Source organism: Callorhinchus milii, unplaced genomic scaffold (assembly GCF_018977255.1).
Source record: "Callorhinchus milii isolate IMCB2004 unplaced genomic scaffold, IMCB_Cmil_1.0 Scaffold2, whole genome shotgun sequence".
Taxonomy (NCBI): domain Eukaryota; kingdom Metazoa; phylum Chordata; class Chondrichthyes; order Chimaeriformes; family Callorhinchidae; genus Callorhinchus; species Callorhinchus milii.
The window spans coordinates 110,414,308-110,435,753 of record NW_024704743.1 but is presented as its reverse complement, the minus strand read 5'-3'; the positions used below and the strand labels follow the sequence as shown (position 1 = coordinate 110,435,753).

Below are 21,446 nucleotides of genomic sequence, written 5' to 3'. Positions count from 1 at the left end.
GCCCTCAGTATGTGCTCAGGTTTGCAGCCAAACGTCATAAAGGTATCGCTGTCTCCCAACACCTCAGACCCTCCGCTGTCCCACTCTCTGTTGGCACCGCGTTGAGACAACAAGACAACCAGTAACAACCCCTCCAAAAACCAAACGCAATAATAATAAAAAAAATTGGTCGTTGTCAAATCCACGACTGTTGGCGGGACACTGCCGCGCGCAACTGGCTGCCGCGCTCGCCCACGAATATACAGTCCATTCGCTTTACAGTGCGTTCCGTGAAGCGCTTTGGGACGTCCTCCCCACGTGAAAAGCGCTGTATCAAATGCGAGGATTATTATTATTATTATTGTGGTGCCTTTCAAACGTGCATCACAGCAACGGGTCTCAAAGCGAAGGTTAATGCTCGATAACCGTCATCGCCTTCGAAACGTCCCAGTAAATCACTCAAGTGTCGTGACTTTGTACCTGTAATTAAATGCAGCAACTAATGTGCACGCGTCAATTTAACTGGAGGATTATTGGCTGTAAATTTCTACCATGACAGAAATGTAAACTTTTAAACTTTTACACCATGGGCCTGTGGCTTTACCTACTTTAAAAAAAAACATAGCCTGTGAACGGTTAGGAAATAAAACAAACTCAATTTAAAGACTGACTTTTTATTCAACAATAAAACAAGATTAAAATCCATTTAAAAAAAGAATTTGCTCAAACATGCATTACGACATGTACAAATAAAAAATATATATACAGTAAAAGATATGAAGAATTTTCAGGTAACTCAATACCATAAATTAAGGCAGACATCACAATGTTAAATTAGTATTTATCAACTAATCCTGAAGAAACTACTGTAAAATTGTTGAAGAAAGTAGAATCCAAAGTTTTTTCATGGACTAATATATTCCTTGCATTTGATATTACATTTATAATGTCAAAACATTTTAAAGCACCTCACAGGCAATTGTCCTCAAAATGTAGGGTTTGTACTTGTAAGGCAATTCTGCAGCCAATTTGCAAGGTACCACAAAGAATCGTGAGATAAACGACCAATTTATCTGGAGGTCTGTATCGAGGACTCTGGAAGAAACTCTAGTCACTTTTTGAATAGTGCCGTGAAATTTTTACCATCCAAGCGAAAAGGCAGCTTGTCTGGTTTAGCATCTCATCGAAACAGCACTTCTGACCCCAGCAATGCACTGGAGAGATAGCCCGGACATCAATCTCATTTAGAGTGCAAAGTCAACCAGAATATGGAATAAAATAAACAAGCAAGAGTATTTACAAAAGGAGCAATTAACCTTCAAAATGAGGACTCTGTTGTGGATTGTAATCTGAACTATTCTTGTTCCACTTTCGTGGATCCAGGATGAATTCAAACAAAAAAATTGAGAAGCAGTTTTTTTAATATTAATCACATCTGGAGTATTCTATCAGAAAGGATTTTTACCCATAGTAAAGCTCAGGTTTTGCTGCAGATCCGAGAATGAGGAAAAAAAGTCATCAAAGATCAGATAGGCAATTTCAAAACAAATAGGAAATTTGGAATTCTAAGATTTCAGATTTTCCCTCTAAGAGAAAAATACATAAAAGTTGAGAAGTACTGTGGCATACAGCTCTAAAAAAAGGGCTTTTTGCAGCATTTCTGTAACGATGCACAAAAGGCCAATAAAACTGGAGGTAGGAAAAAAGGCTCAAGAGAATTCTATTCTTCATATGTACAAATTCACAGTCTTTTCAAATTCCGTTTGCTTTGTGCACTTCCAGGCGCAGCCTCCTTTTTGCCCAAGCATTTGGCGGACCTGCTGCTGCATTCTTTGGACCCGTGGAAGGCACAGAAGCATTGTGTGCAGAAGTCAAAGGCACAATCGTCCGAACTACAGAGACCCTGTTTCTTCATTGGATTATACTTGGCAGGCGATTGGCAGCGTGGGCATGGTTTTAGAGCCTCGTTGTTGAACAGAGTTTTGGCAATCTGTTGGTGACAACATACATCATCAATACAGAAAATCTAGAGTCCAACGACAACACATTACATTTGTGTAGAGCCTTTCATGTCAGGAGGATGTCCCAAGGCACTGGACAGTCAGGGATCTGTACCTGAGCTGGTGGTTGGGATCAGGAGGGGTGGAGGGCGGAGTAGGAGGGTGACAGAAGGCACGGTCAAAGAGGAGGGTCTTGAAGGAGATGAGGGAGGGGGCAAGGTGGAGGGACTGTGGGATGGAGTTCCAGACAGTGGGGGCAGAGAGGCTGAAGGCCCACCCGCCAATGGTGGGGCTGGTAAGGCAGGGGATGTGCAGCAGGCTGGAGCCTGCTGAGCAGAGGGAGCAGACACGTTAATAGGGGGTGAGGAGGTCACAGAGGTAGGGAGGAGCAAGGCAACATTTGCACCTCCAATGCTGTCATAACCAGAAATTACAGGCAAAATTTGAGAGATTAAACCCTGTTCCACTGTTTCCTTTGTTTACCTTCAGAAACTCCTCTCGTTTACTGGCTGATCTTGGATTACTGCTGCGTTCTGCAGAATCAACTTGTCGCTGTGGAGTTCGTGTGAGGGCTTGAGCCTGAACAGTTTTAAAAGCAGACCGATTTGGGAGATTACACCTTGTTTCAGCATCCGGGGCCCATGGAAAACTACCCTGTTAAAACAAAATATTTACAAAACCAGAATGATCCTTGAGGTTGAAAATGCATGTGCATTTTTCAAAACATAAAACAGATCCCACACATTCTTTTGAGTGTTTACAGATTTAGACCTTTTACTTCTATGGAAATATTGTATAATCAGAGAAATTGTCAACGATAAAACACATCTGTGTTCCTCCCATGTAATCCTAATCTATGTGAAGTCTCTAATCTTATTATTATTATTATTATTGGGAAAATTACAATTCCTGTACAATGGGACATGAGCCATGTGCATCAAGACCCATAGAGGAATTGAAGTGCCTAAAATATTCTTCCTCTTGACAAGTTTTACTTCCATTGAATCCATAGACCGTGACATTAGGCTTCCTAGTAAAGCATTGTAATCAATTTTAAGGGAATAGGATATTTTTAAGCACCTTGGGCCAACTGAAGCCACATCTACAAACTAACAGAATCCTATCTGGAGATCTTTCTTTTAATATGTTCCACAGTAAGGAGCTTGTGAACAGTTGCATTTGGAAGAAGGTTGCTATCAGGTGAATATCCGGGGTAGTGTTCTAATGGCACTGGAGATTTGTTGCGTTCCATCAGAACTGTGAAAAACTTGTGAAATGTTAGGAAGTTCAGCAGATTTTAAAAAGTTGTCTGAAAGTGGCATTACAAACATTAAACTTTGCAGCCAAAAATTTCGATATTCAGTATTTCGGGTATCAAATATTCTAAAGTATTTTGGAAAGATTTGTCAGTCAAAATGGACAAAATGTTGAATCATTATGTGAGGCAATATGGGGACACAGAAGAATGTAATTTCTTAGCACAGCCATTGGACAAGGGCAATGGAAGAAATGAGCTGCCATGATGCCACTCTTTCTTGAATTGTATTATTGTGCATTTTCCCGTAGAAAAGCAATTATTGAATGCAGAACCCAAAGCATATGAAAAAGATTTTTTCTGCAGAGAAGAGGCCAATTTGACCGGTGCTACTGCCATCTGTATTTTTTTAAAAAAACAAGAAGGAAATGTGCATGAGAAAACAAATGCCCTCCTCACCACCTCGACCCCCAGCCAGGCTTTAAAAGTGCTTTCAGACATCCTCGAGAGCTTGGGTGATGGGTTTACATGCGTCAGACACCTGGCTGATCAAAAAAAATCCCGACATGAAAGGGACTGAATAAATTGTATTGTAAATCACTCTCTCTTATCAATCCCACTTCCCAGCAATCTCCTTGTATTCCTTAATATTTTACTACTCCCTGTTCCAGAGAGGATCGACTTCAAGATTCTCACCCTTGTCTTCAAATCCCTCCACTTCTCTGCAGCCCCCTACCCCTCTAACCTCCTCACAACAGTGTCTGCTGCCTTTGCTTCACCGGGTCTGGCCTCCTCCTTGTCCCCCAATCCTCCGCTCCACCATTGGCAGCCATGCCTTCAGCCACTACGCCCCGAGGCTCTGGAACTCCCTTCCTCACTCCCTTCGCCTCTTCCTATTTTCAGGTCTCGGCTGAAGACCTTTTTCTTTTCGACCATGTCTTTGGTCACCTTCCTCCCCCTGGCTCGGCCCCCGGGATCCGTTACTGTGAACCGCTCTGAGACGCCGCCCGCCATGGAGGGTGCTATATAAATCCAAGTTGTTGTACTGCTACTGCTCAGGTCTTTATCCAGTTTCCTTTTGATTCGATTGAGCCAGCCTCAAACAGTCAATGAATGTGGAGCAATATGAATGAAGAAGTTTTAAATCAAGTTTTTTTATATAAACAATGTTACTTAAAAATTGATCCTAGTTTTGGAAGGTCTGGACAAAAAGTTTTGGTTCTCTTCCATTTTGATAATCACTTTGCTCATTTAATATAAATTACTTGACATTGAAATACTTCAATAAACCAGGTACTTTTCCTTAACGTCCATTAAACATACCACTTTTAACTCTCGAATTTTATCCAGGTACCGCTTCCTCTTGAGATATGCAGTCTTATCTTGCTTGATAATTTTCTTCCAAACTTTGCTTGCCTTCCATGCTCTGACATGAAAATAATTTGCAGCAAGTTTACAAAAATAAAGAAGCTATTTCTAAAGAAAAATATGACTGCTGGATCAGGTATTTAATTATTTTTATTTAATCACAGTATACCACATGCATAAACAATCACTGTTGCTGCTACGTTCGTTTACTAACAGTAACTATGCTTTATAAAAAAACAAATTCTGTAAAGCACTAAAAAAAATTCAGTGAGGACACTGATGCCACCTTAAGACCTACCTCTTTGACTGCAGCTATGGTCAACCCCCCTCCCCCTTGCTCAGTGTCCAAATCCGCCACTGTGCAGCGCTTCTAGAATGCTATCCTGTGTGACAGGCACTATATAAATTCAAGTTGTTATATCAAATGCAAGAATTTAGTACTGTATTTATTTAATCTCTTGTGCAGAGTACATTAAAGATATAAGTGGGAAGGCTAATTATGAAGGTTATTAGGTTGAATAAAACAATTTAAAGAATGATTAGTAAATCTAGATTGGTTATGCAGTCTTACATTCATAAAAGATAATAATAATCCTTGCATTTGATAATAGCGCTTTTTCACGTCTTCTAGACGTCTCAAAATGCTTCACAAAATAGACTGTAAAGTGAATTGACTGTATATTTGTGGGCGAAACGGAGCAGCCAATTGCGCACAGCAGTGTCCCACAAACAGTCGTGGATGGAAGTGACCAATTTTTTTTTTTTTTTGAAGGATTATTATTAGGCGTGTGGAGTAAGGAAACTTGCCCAAGGTTTCACCCTGCCGGGAATTGAACCCAAGATGCAGTATTTTAAGGGAGGAAATAGGAGAATATTCTTTTGCTACCCTAATCTGTTGAAAAGTCATCGAGCCTGGTGGAGGTACAATTGAATATTGAACCTTACCTGCAGATATCCTCCACGCTTATGTAGCCTAAAATTAGAGTGAGGATGTGCATCAAATTCCTGCTCAGAAGTTCTTTCAGCATATCCACCTTTTCTAAACCCATTTTTCTGCCAATGAGCCCTGGGAGCGATAGCTTAGATTCAGCCAGTGTGAGTAAACCCTGATCCTCTGGCCTTTTCCTTTTTCTCATGCACATTTCCTTCACTAGTTGCAAGGCAGGCATGTAAGACAGATCTTCAACGTCTAGCAGGGACTCATTGCATGCTTCTTTCTCAAACACAGTGTCTTCGGTAACAGAAACTTCTGAATCTCTCAATATGTAACCTGACCCTTTCAGGACAACGTTTTTGGTTTCATCTTCTGCTTCAGACTGGGATCCTCGTTCCCTGAGAGTGGACAGTCGCTTGCTTCTCTCTAAAGTTCTTAAATGTTTTTTGTGATCCACAGTCTTAGGAGTTTCCTCAAGTTGTACTAACTCCTGGAAGGAACCTTCGTGATTTGAAAATGAATCAGATTTTTCTAAGCCAACTGAATTATAGCCACTATCTTCAGTTATTGAGGCATCTAGTTTTTCATGTGAAGGGCTCCTGGGTAAACTTTCGCACAGAGGCAAGTTTAGATTAAGGTTTTCTGCAAATTTGTTCATTGGAGTAAGAAATTGATGCTCTTCAATTACAGTAACTTTTCCACTGCCAGATGGAGTTTTAAATGGCTCGGTCAAAGAGCATACTGTATTCCCTCTTGAGCAACAGAGATTGCTTATATCTAGATTGTATATAGGGAATCCATCTGGAGTTGCACATTTGTCAGGTGCTAGCTGATTTTTACTCTTTAAATCATCAACTGTGGAGGTTCGTTGTTGTGCGAATAAATATCTCTTATTTCTACATGAAGTGGTACGTTCCTCACCTTTTAAAGTGCTGACTCCCAAAGCTTCAAAATTCAAATCTCCTGGAGAGTCCAACGAACTGTCTAAACAGATTCCATCTTCAGAATATAGTCTGCTACAAGAATAGTTTGACGGATTAACTTCAAGAGATTGCTGAGGAGTTTTGGACGATTGCACACTTCCATCCGAGGCCAGATGTGACTGGAGAAGTCTCCTCCGCAATGGGATGACCTTGGTCATTGCCTTTGGAGTTTCAAAAAATGCTGGTGGAACACAGTTGGCCCTATTCTCAGCAAGTCTTTTACTTTCAAAAGAATAGGATGTTCTACCAGTTTGAAATGGCATTTCATGACCCATTATGGGTGACATTATAGGAGTGATTGAATCAAGCTCTCCTAGAGTTCCATTGGCGTCAATAGATGAAAAAATTGTTTCATGGTGCCAACTTTCCTGACTTAATGACCCAGGATCCAAAAATATAGAACTTTGTGGAGAATCAGTCCCAATTTGTTTCTCACAGCCAGCTAACAGGCAACGTGAATGCCCCAGCAAACTTGTCAACATCTTTGCACATAGGTTGAGACCAGATCTTGCGGTACTAGAAAACACAATTGGAAATATTTTAATATTTCAAAATGATAAAACTAAAGATGAAGTTAGTCTTGAATCTGATTTATAGCCAGAAAGCACAACGCTAGGGAAATATGGTGATATTAATACAGTACTGATCATGTAAGTTTGAATTTAAATCTATATAGACGTATGTTAGACTATAATAATAATCCTTGCATTGGATATGGCACTTTATCACATCTTCAAGATGTCTCAAAGTATTTCACAGAATATACTGTAAAGACTGTATATTGTAGGGGCGAAATGCAGCAGCCAATTGCACACAGCAGTGTCCCACAAAGTCATGGAATGAAATGACCAATTTTTTATTTTTTTTGAAGGAATTATTCGCCCCAGAAAAGCGATCCGCCAATCGACTAACAACTGGGTTCCTATATACTGCTAAGTAAACAGAGGCGTGTGGAGCAAGGAAACTTGCCCAACACTTTGTCCTGCCAGGAATCAAATCCAGGTCTCTCGCTTGCGAGGCGAGTGCTCTAACCACTGAGCTATAGGACTACAGTTTGTGGATGTTACACATAGAGAAATTCAACTTCCACAAACATCAATAGTTGGCAGAGAGAAATTCTTTTCACCCTAAAGGGCATTAATTTATGATAATTAACAAAGGGGCAGATTAGGAGCAATTTACAGAATTGTCAGGATATGAACCTCAGTTGTGGTGGTCCTTGCAGGATCTAAAACCTAGATATCAAAAAGGAGGGACATGGGGAAAAGGCAGGTAAATAGACTGAATGGATTGCACTATTAAAGAGCAGCAGACACAATGGGCTGAACAGCCTTCTGTAAATTTCCATATTTTCTAAACATAGAAATGTTTATGTTCTCTCAAATTTGCTTAAAAGCATACCAGTAGACAGGTCAATACCTCCCACCTGGTTCAGGGATAAGGAAATTAGATGTAGTACTGAGGAGCCGAGTTCATCTTACACATAGAATAGTAGAATTTACAGCCATTGCACCTATCGGCTCTGTCCTGGTTCCCTGAGAGTTTAGTCCCACTGGAATTATACTCAACCCAAAATGCAGGGACGGAGCCAACCGCCCTCTGGTTTCCAGCTCATTAGCACACCCCAGGATGCATTTACCTACTACAAGTGTGAAGAAGAAAGTCCTACAGGGAGAGAAAAAACCCAAACATAGAATCATACAATATAACAGCACAGAAGGAGGCCATTTGGCCCATCATGCCTGTACTGGCTCTTTGATAGAGCCAATCAGTCCCACTCCCCGCTCTTTCTCCATAACCCTGCAAATTTTTCAGTTTCAAGTACCTATCTTAATTCCCTTTTGAAAGTTGTGATTGAATCTGCTTCCACCCCCCTTTCAGACAGTGCATTCCAGACCTTAACAACTCTCTGTGTAAAAACATTTCTCCTCATCAACCCTCTGGTTCTTTTGCCAATTATCTGAAATCTATGTTCCCTGGTTACTGGCTCACTGGCCAGTTTGCCTGCGTTCTTCGAGTAAAATTTTGACTGAGAAAAACACATTTCAAATGCACCTGGCACATCCAGAAATTATATTCCAACTGTAAAGCTCAGTTATTACTGACACTCTTGGAAAGTTTAAATGTCTTTATCACAGATTTTCTAGGAGGAAAAAGTACCCCAGAAATAGCACAATAACTTTTTTTCTCTCCATACGAAAACGTCCAGAGCACAAATAGGCAAACAAGGTAGAACCAACGGTAAAATGTAAGCCACGCACACAGTGAATAAATATTTTAAAAAAATTTGGGGGGCAAAAATCCCCTCCCTACCCAAGTGTTCCAGCAACATCCGTCGCTCCACAGATTTCTTACCACTGAAGCCAAGGTTTGAGTGGAGATTTTTTTTTTTAAAAATGCCATCTGTACAGATCACTGCGATGAAAAAAAAAGTGTTGCTATAAGATGTCCCGTACAGTCTGAGAGGAGGTCGTGGAAAAGCTGCCGGAGGTGATATGCGTTTGCTATAGCAACGTGGTGGGAGCACTCGGTGCTCTCCAATGAACCCCTTCCCTTGGCTGTGTGGCTGTGTGGCTGCACTCCCGATTCCCTCGGTTGCTTTTGAATTTGGCGCCATTGTAACAGAGCCGTTTTCCATTCGCCCGCTAAATGGGCTTTAAATGACCGCCAAAAGCAGAGAGAGAGAGAGAGAGGGAGAGAGAGAGAGAGAGAGAGACACGAACTGCCGAGCCTTCTCCGAACAGGAATTCGTTTGCATTGAATTTGAAAGTGGGAGATGCAAACCGGTTATTTTGACTGCATCGCCCTCGAATCTCCATTCCCCAATCCCTTATAAATATACGCCCTTATAAATGACAAAACACACACACGAGAGAGAAAAAAATAGTCGTTCGCGAGACTGGATTTGTTTTTGGCTCAGGACAAATTTAACGTGCATTTTCAAAAAAACACACACACATCACGACTGACTTAACTTTTTGAGATTCCCATTGCACGATTCAAAAGAAAAGGCAATTTCTCCCCTGGTGCTGGTCAGGAATCCCCCAGGGGCGGAAAAAAAAGTGACTGTTGCAGGACACTGATGTACCCAAATTGGCCTTTTTTTTTTGTTCGCCTACAAAAAAAAACAGTCACCGCAACTTGACAGTGAATTGCTTTGAGCAACGGAAGACCCCGTGTGAACTGCACAGTAAACTTCATTGCAGGGCACAGAAGGAGGCCATTCGGCCCACCTGTGTCTGTGTCTCTTTGAATAGAGCTGTTCAAATCAATCCCACCCCCCGCTCTCTCCCCATAGCCCTGCAAACTCCCCAAGTAATAATTATATTTACACGAAGTCACCGCAGCTGCAACAATAAATACACTGCCAGGTCACTGCCAGGCAGCAGTGGCTCAGCAGCTGCTGTCACCTAAACCATTGGCAGCTTCAGGTTAATTCAGAACTGCCTCTTAGAAACTGTTCACCGGGACTCCCATCGTCCGAAGCGACGACTTTATCCAGGCAGATCAACATGAAATAACCACATCTGCAAGCGCATACCATAGCCAGAGGATGTGCCCAGAAGCAGTTACTCGCTGCCCGAGAAGTGAGGGCGCACATACACGTCGAGAGGAAATACTGGAGCTTTTAGTGCTGCTCTCCCAACAGCCAGGCTGCTGTTGGGGGGTGGGGGGGTGGTGTGTGTGTGTGGGGGGGTCGTATTTACAATCAAGTAAATGATGCAAATCACCAGCAACATATATAAAAAAAGGCCAATTGATAGGCTATCAAGTCACTTTTCTGCTTTGCGTGTGCGCTGCAAACAAGAGCTGACGACTTGGGAAACAGCCATGTTTTCCATCAGCACAGGAACAGGAGGGTGTGGGTGGGGGTGTGTGTGTGTGTGTGTCGCAGGTCACACCCACGGTGACAAGTCCCTGTCGTTTTGAGTTGTGAATCCCGAAGACCGTGTTACGCTAAAGCTTTTGCAAGTTTGCAGCTTTAAATGGGTCTTTTGTTTTTTAAAAAAAAAATCAGCGTTTGTCAGGTTTTTCCAAATGGTCTTCGAATTGAAGGAAAGGGTGAATTTGATCAATTAATTCCCCTCCTCCTCCCTCCCTCCTCCTCCCTCCCTCCTCCTCCAGTCATTCCTCTCTCCCCTCCTGGTTCCTCCCTCTTTCCTTTCCTTTCTTTCTCTCCTCATCCCTCTCTTCCAATGAGGCCAGTAACTGCTTCTGGGCTTCACTCGCCACAGCGTGTTTCGTGGCAGAAAAAAAACATCTCCTCCATTTCTTTCCTCCTCTTTCGTCTCTCTCTCTCTCCTTCCTTCCCTCCCTCCCCTCCTGCCCCCACTCTTCTCTCTCTCCTCCTCACAAACAAGCTCTGGAGAGAACCGGGAGCTGCTCGCAGGAGAACATATATATATATATATATATAACGGTCATCGCTCGCTCTCCCCAACACCACCACCAACACACAATAGACTTAACAGCAGTGGCACCTGTGTGTGCAGCGCGGCTGTGGCTCCTCGGGGGGAGGGGAGCGGGTGGTGGTGACTCACCCGCCGACGCCGCTCGAGCTTCTGTCGTTACTCGCGCGCGTTCGAATTTCGTGTCCAGCCCGCGATTGGCCAGGAGGCGGGGCCAACCCCCCCCCCGGTCCCAGCAGCCGGCAACCGGAAGCGGCGCGCGGTCTCTTCCGGCGGCCGGCGCAGGGCTCGCGGCGGCGGTGGCGTTCAGATCGGGTTCACGAGAATAATAAACCGCAATAATAAGGCACCAACGGCAGGTAAGTCATCCGCGGGGGAGACACACACACACACATACATATAGTGTCTGAGTCACGCCGGCGGGAGCACACGCTGGTTCCCGGCAGCGCAGACCGACCTCGAGGCCCAGGAGCTTTTTTGTGACGTTGGTCAGTTTGTTGTGTCGGCGTGTGTTGTGTCGGCGACATGAGTCAGGTCAAAGCCTCTGACCCCGACCGACCCGGGGTCTGAGGGGACCTGAAAACCCTGGTTTGGGGGACGGGGAGGAGGAGGAGGAGGAGGGGGGAGGGGAGAGGAGGGGAGGAGGAGGGGGGAGGAGGGGAGGAGGAGAGGGAGGAGGAGGGGGGAGGAGGGGGGGAGGAGGAGGGGGGAGGAGGAGGGGGGGAGGAGGAGGAGGAGGGGGGGAGGAGTAGGAGGAGAGGAGGGAGGGGAGGAGGAGGGGGGAGGGAGGAGGAGGGGGGGAGGGGAGGAGGGGGGGAGGGAGGGGTGGGGAGGAGGAGGGGGGGTATTCTTGTCCAGGACACTGGATGTTTCCTTACTCCATACACCGGTGCTTATCTGGCAGTGAGTCAGGAAGGTTGTTAGTCGATTGGCAGATCAATTTTCCAGGAGTATTCGTTTCTTAAAAGAAAATAATAACAATAATAAATTGGTCGCTCAATCCACGACTGTTTGTGGGACACGGCTGTGCCCAATTAGCTGATGATAATAATAATAATAATAATCCTCGCATTTGACATAGCACTTTTCGCGTCTTCTCAACGTCTCAAAGTGCTTCACAGAATATGCTGTAAAGTGAATTGCTGCTGCATTTCTCCCAGAAAATATACAGTTAATTTGGTATATTCTGTATAAACAGTACGGTATATTCTGTGAAGAACTTTGAGACGTTGTGAAGACGTGATAAGGTGCTATATTCAAATGCAAGGATTATCATTAACTTTCCGAATAGTGCCATAGGATCTTTAGTGTCCAATAACAAATTACATTTGTATAGCGCCTTTCATGTTGGGAGGACATCCCAAGTCCACTTGTGAAGACAGATGTCTGGTTTATCCTCATATCTGAAGAATGGCGCCTCCCACGACTCAACACCCCCCCCCCCCACCCATCATTGCACTGGGTGTAAGGCTAGATTGTAAGATCAAAGTCCTGACTTGGAGCTTGGACAACCTTCTAATTTATTCCCTTTACAGAGCATTATATTGTAATATGCTTAGGATGCACAATTAGGTAGGAGGTTGTGTTGTCTTGTTGAGGTCGGGTGAGCTCACGATTAGCCAGTATGAGACCAGGATTATGCCCCTGCCCGCTGAATTCCTGACCTTGGCGAGGGATCAGCCAGGAACTGGGCAGTGCAGGGATCGTACTCCGTTGTAAAGAGATGGACCCAAAGATTAGTTGGACCCCAGCCCAGTATAACCTTCAATAGGCTCTCCCAATAGACTAATACAGGCTCCCCTGCTGAGTATGCCTGTTGGGAGGAGCCTAGAGGAGGGAATAAGAGACATTCCCCTGTCCAGGAACTGAAACTAGGCCGTCCTCAGCAGGTTCCCAATGTTGGTAATAGGAACGGAGTCTGGAGAGGAGCTGCTGCATTTTTACTATGGGTGCCTCTATGTTTGGTTTCCTGGATTTTTTGGCATTGGGCATAATAAAGTTGATAAAATAATAATTTGGTCACTCAATCTACAACCGTGGGACACTGCTGTGTGCAATTGGCTGCCGTGTTTCGCCCCCAGGATTTAATCAAATGGCCTTATGGTATATTCTGTGAAGCTCTTTGAGACGTCTCGAAGACATAAGGTGCTATATCAAGTGCAAGGGTTATTATTTGTCTTGTTGACTAATTATGACTGGTGGTCGATTTGCTTCTTCCCTAACACCCCTGTGCATGCTACAATATGCAAATAGTGGATGGCTTTGAACCACAATTCTAGTGTTGCTAGCTAAAATATGAAAGACCCTTGGATCGTTAATCCGTATCTGCACTCTGGTAGCATCTCCCAATAAAATAGCTGCTATAATAAATATATTTTGCTGCACCATTATTAGCACATTTAAATCTGCAAATGTACCAACGTGAAGAGGCTCAAAATTGAGGGTAGCAGATTTGCCAGATGCCGGTGTCATTTTGTGGTTAACAGGTTAACTTTATATCAAAATCTAATTCTGATTCTATAACTGTTTGCAGTATGGGTTGCAATGCATGACAAACTTGATTGAAAATTCAGAGGACAGTGACAAACTCTTGTCTTTCAGTGTAAGCAGAACATTTGGTAGAAATGGATCCCCAGAAGGATTTACAACCTCCGAAACAACAGCCCATGGTCTATATTTGTGGAGGTAAGAATTATTTCAATAAGCCAGAATGGTAACATTTTAAAAGCAATAGAAGGCCAGAGACCTAGGGTTAACATACAGACTAGGAATTCCAACTGAGTCAAGTAGATATCCCTGGCTGCTGAAAGCTACCACGGCCGGAGCCCGCTGAGCAGAGGGAGCGAGCAGGATGGTAGGGGGTTAGGAGCCAGAAAGCCAGCACACTAGGAGAGTGGGCTAACAGGAGTTGAAACGTGTGCGGGCCCACAGAATTTTTTTTTATCTTGGGCCTAGTCTAGTTCGGTACAAATTTTTATTTACTGGAGGCTGAATTGGAGCTTGCACCCCAATCCTGTTTCTCTTTTAGGTTTTTTTTAAAAATGTCTTAATTTTCATCACAATTTGACTTTTTAAAAAAGGTTATAATTTTGGTCCCATGTATAGGTGATTCAGATGCAACTTTGGTTTAGATGATGTCAAAGTCTTCATTCGCATCTGTATTAAGCGCTCCGAGACGCCGTCCGGTGTAAAGGGCGCTATATAAATGCGAGTTGTTGTTATCAGTATAAATCCAGCAACTCCACCAAATTGGTACAGCTGAAAGGTGAACCCAATTATCAGATTAAACATGCCTTCTCTTGAGGTTCAATTATTCCCAGTGATTAATCTTTATGTTCAATTTTCCCTATTAAGATTTCCTATTCAGGTTTTGTGTCATCAATCTCAATTACATTTAAAATCGTGTTGGTTTTTATAATTACGTTGCAGAGTGTCATACTGAAAATGAAATCAAAGCCAGAGATCCAATCCGATGCAGAGAATGTGGTTACAGAATCATGTATAAGAAGAGAACAAAGAGATGTATCCTTTGCAAATGTTTCAGATGGTTATTCATTATTTGAAATAATGCGGTGCTGCTTCTGCAGAATACAGTATATTTTGATTATACTTTCCAGTGGAGTTACCAGAAAACTGCACAAGCATGAACTGACAATAAGTTGGAATAACTTGTCACTTTCTCCTAAGAATCAAATAAGATGAATTGTTGTGCAATATGAGATATTGTGTAATATAAGTGCTATGGGGGTCGTGGTTGTTCCCTTTACAGAACACCATGAAAACGCCTTTCTCTCTTTGAGTAGTGCGGTGGATCTGTGATGTCTACCTGAACAGACAAATGTGAAAATTGGTTTATCATCTCATCTGAAGGATGACACCTTCAACAATGCAGGGCATTGCATTGGAGTCTCAGCCAAGACAATGTGCTGATGTTCACTTAAAGTACAAAATCACTACAGTTTATAGTAAATCGTGGTTTAAAAATCGTGGTTTTCACTTTGCTTTGAAACATTTCAGTAGCAGTAAAAGTTTAACTACTGACCTAAGAGCCTATGGTTTAAGGTAATGCATACAAGTTAAAAGGCAATGCTTGTAAAATAACTTCTTTTTATAAAATTTGTAATAAGGATATCAGTTTTCAAAAAGGTTGCTGACAGTTTTACATTTGTGATTTTCCTTAACCTGAACCTGTACAGTGGTTGTATTTGATGCCCGGTGAAATTCATTACTGCCACTTACATTTCTAGAAGAATTTGATGCATTTTTGCTGCATTATATTTATCATTGTTTTACTCTGACATTATCAATGTATGATTTTTCACATTAATAATAATAAAATGTGTTTAGAACATATTGTCTTATAGATCTTTTAAGGCAGCTACAACTCCTTGTACGTGTTGTTTCACACAAATAAGTGCATTTATAATTTTGATGTTCGACTTTACTAACTGATTGACTTCAACTAAGGCACAAAAACTACTGAGTTTCCGTTCGGTTGGGTTTTGTAATATTCAGTGCATTTAAAAAAACACACAAAGAGGCAGAATGTATCAGTACAACAGTTCATGATAGAGCACACAAACAAGCCATTTGGGCCATCAAATATATACTGTTTTATTTCACTTTTTCAGCAGAATCTGCCACAAACACCTCCCTCCGCTACAAACCTGCTAATTTTTTTAGTTTCTGACATGTGGGCCTCGCGCTGTTTATTCAACATCACCGTGCGTGGGGTGGCTCTGGATGCGTTGTGCGGCGCAAGTGGGAAATGGGCTTCACTTGGAGGCTCTGTTGTTCTGATTGTCTGTCTCTTATCTGTTTGTAAGTGCCTGTGTGTCTCTCCATATGTGTGAGTGCCTGTGGGAGTGTGTCTCTATGTGTTTGTGCATGTCTCACTGTCTGTTTGAGTTTCTTTGTGATTATGTGTCTCTCCTCTGTATGTATGTGTTTGAGTGTGTCTCCTCTGTGTCTGTTTATGAGTGTCTGTGTGAATGTGTATCTCTCTTCTGTGTGTGTGTATGTCTTTGTGTCCATGAGTTTATGTCTGTCCCTGAGAATGTGTGTCTCTCTGTGTGTGCGTGTCTCTGTGTGTGTTTATGTTTGTGTGTGTGAGGTGCTGGGCCCTGAGAGGCAGGAGGTGGGGAGCTCATGAAGCCTCGCTGTATATATACAAATGTAATTTTGTTGTTGTTGGTTCCCTCCCTCAAAAAAATGGGCCACCCAGTTTTTGTTAAAGAAGCAATGAATACTTTTCTAAAATGTGTTATTTCCTCATGTTTAGTTATTATCAATAAAGTGAAACAATGTAGGTTGGTCGTAAAATGTATCTCAGTAGCACCAATCAACTCCCTACAATTTTCTGCAAAATTTGTCAAAACTTTCCCTGCAATTTTTGACAAATATTTCCACACTTTTCTATTGGCCCAGCACATTAGTCATCCCTCCCTCCCATTTACTTCCTCAGTTCTAATTTTAAGGCTGTACCCACCTATAAAGTATCCCTCTACTAAAGTGAATCCCTCTACTAAAAGTCACTCACTGTCTAATCTGTCAATTTACTACCATGCCCTAACACAGATTGGCCACACAATGCAAAATTCACAAAGATACGTTTTTTACTTGCACAAAAACACTTTGAACCATTTTCCTGTCCCCATCGCCGAAGTGACTATCTGAAAATTTTGCTAGCTTTCCTTTCTGTTCCAGGAAGTCTTGGATCTGCAGAGCAGTTTCACAAATCTCTCCAAATCCTGCAATTCAGCAATCGAACATTTGCCAAATACACTATCTCTGCATATTCTGACCTGTTTTGTGTCAGCACTCAGTCAATACTAACATTTTACTCACTGAGGTAAAGTTCGAGGGGGGGGTGGCGTGCCATAGAACCTTCAGCCCACAGGGCTGCGTGGGGGGGGGGTGAAATGAGCTGAACATCTTCAGGATAGAAAGCAATGGAGAGGAGAGAAAAGGAACGAAGGATAAAAATCGATCGATCTATGCTCTGAGCCTCAGTCATACATTCCCAGTGTAACTCGAATGGCGGATTGCTTTCCGGGGTAATAATCCCTCCCCAAATTTTTTATAATAATAATGTTTCGGTCACTCAATCCACGACTGTTTGTGGAACACTTAACCGTATATTCTGTGAAGTGCTTTGAGACAGCTCAATGATGTGATAAGGTGCTATATCAAATGCAAGGATTGTTATTCTAATGACTGGGTCCATTACATCTTTCAGTGAGTTATCAACAACAACTCATGCAGGGTAGAGTCCCAGAGTGCTTGACAGTTGTGGAGCCCGATACCGAGCCGGGGGGGGGGGGGGGGGGGGGAGGTGACCTTAGGCACAGTCAAAGAGGAAGGTCTTCAAGTGCGACCTGAAGATGGGGAAGGAAAGGACAAGGTGGAGGTATAGGGGAAGAGTGTTCTAGAGTTTCAGGGCATAGTGACTGAAAGCGCAGCTAGCGATGGTGAAACGGAGGGCACGCAGAACATGTAGAAGGCCGGAGCTAGTCGGGTGGAGGCAGCGGGTAGTGGGTTAGAGAGGGGCGTTAAGCAGTTCAGAGAGGTAGGCAGGGAATGAAGGGATTTGAAAACGAGGGTGAGGATCATGAAATCGATCAGTTTGGCAATAGGGAGTCAGTGAAACAACAACAAGATTGCATTTATAGAGCGCCTTTCACGTCGGGAGGACGTCCCAAGGCGCTGGACAGTTGGGTCGGGACCTGAGCAGGGGGGAAATGGTCAGGGTGAGGGAAGGGAGGGAGCGAGGAGGGGGTAGAGAGTCGAGAGGGGAGGTGAAGGCACGGTTGAAACCTGACTAGAATGGTGTGATGGGGTGTCGCAGTCACCCCTTTTGTTTTCTATGCCTGTCGTTTAAATATATTGAATACTGCTTTAAATACTTTTTTAAATATATATTTAGCATTTTTGATACTTTTGGTGCCATCAAGTCTGATTCTGGTGTCGATTTCAACAATCTGACAATTACATCAAGCAATTGGTGCAATACAATTAAACATTGGGTACCCTAATTCAGGGAGCGGCTCAATGCCCATAAAAGAACGAGTGCCATGTGCTATTTTTTACCTGATGACAGCAAGGTACGTGCTCTGCCTATAAATGAGTAGTAGTCAGAGGTTGGTTCCTTGCGCACTTTTACATTAACTTTCATTATAAGTGGCTGCTAGCGTGTGTAGTGTAAGTGTGATTTATGTTTGTTATCTCATAGTTGTGTTTGTTGATATTTATCGTGTCATTTAAGATTCAGTGCAGAGGGTTGTCGATTTCTTTGAAGCTACAATAAAATTCTGTTGAACTAACTTAAACATGCTTTAACTCAAGCTCTCTGTGTAAATCAAAGGAGGGAATACACAAACAGGTTCAGCTTAGGTCACAGAGGTATAAAATAAACCTCTGATTGACTGAAGCTTCCCAATTTGCTTTAATTTAAATAGCAATTGGTAGTACCTGTTGTCGTGGAAGAACTTGTTAGTCAAGTTATACCTAGTTGTAGGGACTTGCATTCATTAGTGAGGATTGAACAGAGGCCACTTAGTACACTGCGAGAGAGCGCGAACCATATTGTGGGTGTACATATAAGCGCGATAGAACTGTCTCAGGGGTATGGAGTTTAGTGTGGGTGAATATGAAGGCGGCGGAGTTTTAAATCAGCTGGATCTTGTGTATGTTAATAATCTCTCAAAAAAAACAATAATAAATTGATCGCTTCAATCCACGACTGTTTGTGTGCCACTGCTGTGCGCAATTGGCTGCCGCATTTGCTCATAAATATAGTCAATTCACCATTGGATGTGGGGAAGGAAGGAAACTGTGAGTCGAACCTGATGCCTGGGTTCCACACTGGTTCGGTGAGTCTGCGGGATTGGCCGGGGAGGTTGAGGAGGTCAGAGCTGCGGGACAAAAGACATTGACGGAAGCCAATGAGTATGGCTTCCGTCTCGTCAACATTTAGTTGTAAGAAGTTTGTGCCCATCCAGGCCCTGATGTCCGTCAAGCCAACCGAACATCGGCGGACCTGGAATCGCAGCTGGAGGAGAAGTAGATTTGTGTGTCATCCACATACATGTGGAGGTTTACCATGTCAGCAGACATTTACCATCGATATCTGCCAAATATCATTTCAGCTCAGTGACTAATCGAGATTTTGTCCGATCATTGCTGATGCATGAACCTCAATTGGCCACACTTTTATTTGCAATGGTCACATCTGGACAATGGTCAACATATTGGACAACTCTATCCTAACAGCAGACTGACTTCTTAGCACTTTGCTGCAGTCCCATTCTACTTTTTATTCTTCAGGGTTAATTCCACGTGGTCATAAAAATTTGATACCTTCGGATAAGACATTTAAACCAAGGTACTATCTACCTATTTAGGTAAATGTTAAGTATCCCATGACACTATTCAAAATGAGAAGGAAGTTTCTCTTGGTATCCTGGCCAATAATCCACCAAATAAAATTGGTCATTCACTGTATGGCTGTTAGTGGGACATTGCTGTGTACAAATTGGCTGCAGCTTCTTCCTAAAAGTAAACAATAACTACACTTTACACTAAATCCTATGAAGTGCTTTGAAACATCGACTAGGTGACCTGGCCCTATATCAAAGACAAGTATTATACCCAATTTCTATTGTATAAAATAGACTTCAGCATAACATTAAAACACTCACAGCTCACTGGAAAACTGAACAGCTGCAAGAAGGCATAGGAAAATCTGAACAGTTACACTAGGACACAGGAAACTGTCAAATCACTTTTCAGTAATATTATATTTAGAGTATATTGACTGTCCTGTTTCTTAAACAAAATACATAGTCAATTCACTTTACAATAAATTCTGTGAAGCGCTTTGAGATGTCTCAACATCATGATAAGATGCTACGTCCTGTAGCTCAGTGGTTAGAGCACTCACTTTGCAAGTGAGAGACCCGAGTTCAATTCCAGGCAGGTCAGGGCGAAACCTTGGGCAAGTTTCCTTACTCCACACAGAGCCTAATAATAATCCCTCCAAAACCAAAAACAATAATAAATTGGTCATTTTCATTCTACGACTGTTTGTGGGACATTGCTGTGCGCAATTGGCTGCCGCGTTCGCCCACAAATATACAGTCAATTCACTTTACAAGTGTGTTCTGTGAAGCGCTTTGGGATGTCCTCCTGACATGAAAAGCGCTATATCAAATGCAAGGATTATTATTACGTCGAATAATGCAAGGATTATTATTATTATTTATCCTGTGAAGCGTTTTGAGACACCTTGACATTGATCAGGCGCTATTTCAAACGCAAGGGTTATTATTAACGGGTGTGGGGAAGACGCAGGGAATTGCCAGTAAACCACAGGACCATTCGGCGTACCAACGGGATTGCTGAGGTCGGGCCTGTTGGAGTGTTAAGGTTGTTCTTTGTTTGGTCTCAAGAGAGACTCACCTGGAGAGCGCTTCCCGATTCAAATTCCCCGCCAGATGGCCGATGACGTGATTGAGCGTTCAGCTTCCGGTTGGCTGGCGGCCGCGCGGTGCCTGCTGGGCCGGCGAGGCGGTTGGCGCCGCTCGGCTGCGAGAGAAGGAGCGCGAGCGGACGCAGGTATTCAAACCCACCTTTTAACTACTGTCTCCCCCCCCCCACCCCCCGCCACAAAAACACACACACACACACATAAGTGTGTGGCGAGGAAACGTGTAACGTGCTGCAATGTCAGGGTTCAAGAAGGCAATCGGTGGTGCGAGTCTCCTGGCTGGCGGTGGTCGCCATGGCAACGGGAGCACTCAGGCAGCAGGTGGTTGGTGCCCACACACACACACACACAGAGAAAGAGAGAGGGGGAAGAGTGCAAAGTGCTGCGAGGTCCGTTTCCAGGTGTGCAAACGACTGCCCCGCGTGACCAGTGACCCTCCTCCCCCTCAAGTGAAGTGCTTCAAAGCGCAAACGAAAAGCCAAGTGGCTGGGAACCCCCCGGGCAGGTCGGGCAGCACGGAATGGAGAAAGGAAAGCGAGTCTCAACGTTTCGGGTCCGCGGCCCTTCGTCGGAACTGGGGCGTGTCGGGAGGAGGCGGGGGGGGAGGCTTTTAAAAGGGCGAACAAGGGAGAGGCAGGGCATGGAAGAGCAAAGAGGACAGGGGGTGGGTGGGTTGAAGATGATGGGTTGATGCACCACAAAAGGGGGGCGGTTGCAACAAAACAGGGGGTTAAAGAGGTGTTAATAATGCAAAACAAAGGGCGGGGAATTGCAACAAAACAAGCAAACCAGAAATTACAGAGGTGAATATATCCAGGGCTAAATGTTGTATTTTACGCCTCAGGCGATGGGCGGAAAAAGCTGCTATGGAAATGGATCAGCTGGGTATCTTGACATGCAGCAACCGATCACCCTGCTTAAGAGCATCCAAACCAGACTGAAAGCTCTACTGGAAATTTCCCTTTGGAATGGAATGAGCGCTTGGATCACTGGAGGGGCGCTCGCTGCTGACCTATTCCTGAAAAATAGGG

At 43.5% G+C, this 21,446-nt stretch overlaps 3 protein-coding genes across 5 annotated transcripts in view; 2 read left to right on the top strand and 1 right to left on the bottom strand.

Annotated features, from left to right (window-relative positions):
* Positions 1–906: 906 nt before the first annotated feature.
* On the bottom strand, positions 907–20,414 carry LOC103180742 (F-box only protein 43). The gene is made up of 5 exons (XM_007896766.2): positions 20,388–20,414; positions 5,548–7,035; positions 4,558–4,660; positions 2,463–2,633; positions 907–1,969 (listed from the first exon to the last, which is right to left on the bottom strand). The coding sequence occupies exons 2-5, from the start codon at positions 6,999–7,001 to the stop codon at positions 1,721–1,723; spliced, it is 1,977 nt and encodes a 658-aa protein (XP_007894957.2). The 5' UTR covers positions 7,002–7,035; positions 20,388–20,414; the 3' UTR covers positions 907–1,720.
* On the top strand, positions 11,189–15,279 carry polr2k (RNA polymerase II, I and III subunit K). The gene is made up of 4 exons (XM_007896764.2): positions 11,189–11,287; positions 13,530–13,613; positions 14,358–14,450; positions 15,125–15,279. The coding sequence occupies exons 2-4, from the start codon at positions 13,553–13,555 to the stop codon at positions 15,145–15,147; spliced, it is 177 nt and encodes a 58-aa protein (XP_007894955.1). The 5' UTR covers positions 11,189–11,287; positions 13,530–13,552; the 3' UTR covers positions 15,148–15,279.
* Positions 20,415–20,487: 73 nt separating the features above from the next.
* The window catches only part of LOC103180739 (sperm-associated antigen 1), a 32,231-nt gene continuing 31,272 nt past the window's right edge, over positions 20,488–21,446 (top strand). For 2 of the 3 annotated variants that reach the window (XM_007896763.2, XM_007896760.2), the window contains exon 1: positions 20,488–20,543. The gene's annotated coding sequence lies outside the window, so the exon portion shown is untranslated. Of the gene's footprint in view, positions 20,544–20,797; positions 20,817–21,446 lie in introns of those variants that run through there. The other variant, XM_007896761.2, reaches the window with a different exon arrangement.

Coding starts and splice junctions, on each gene's coding strand:
- LOC103180742 (XM_007896766.2), bottom strand. CDS start 7,001: ATGTTGACAAGTTTGCTGGGGCATTCACGTTGCCTGTTAGCTGGCTGT. Junction 4,661..5,547: donor AGCGTGGAGGATATCTGCAG/GTAAGGTTCAAT, acceptor TTTTCATGTCAG/AGCATGGAAGGCAAGCAAAG. Junction 2,634..4,557: donor AAATTCGAGAGTTAAAAGTG/GTATGTTTAATG, acceptor TTGTTTTAACAG/GGTAGTTTTCCATGGGCCCC.
- polr2k (XM_007896764.2), top strand. CDS start 13,553: ATGGATCCCCAGAAGGATTTACAACCTCCGAAACAACAGCCCATGGTC. Junction 13,614..14,357: donor CATGGTCTATATTTGTGGAG/GTAAGAATTATT, acceptor ATTACGTTGCAG/AGTGTCATACTGAAAATGAA. Junction 14,451..15,124: donor TAAGAAGAGAACAAAGAGAT/GTATCCTTTGCA, acceptor GAACCTGTACAG/TGGTTGTATTTGATGCCCGG.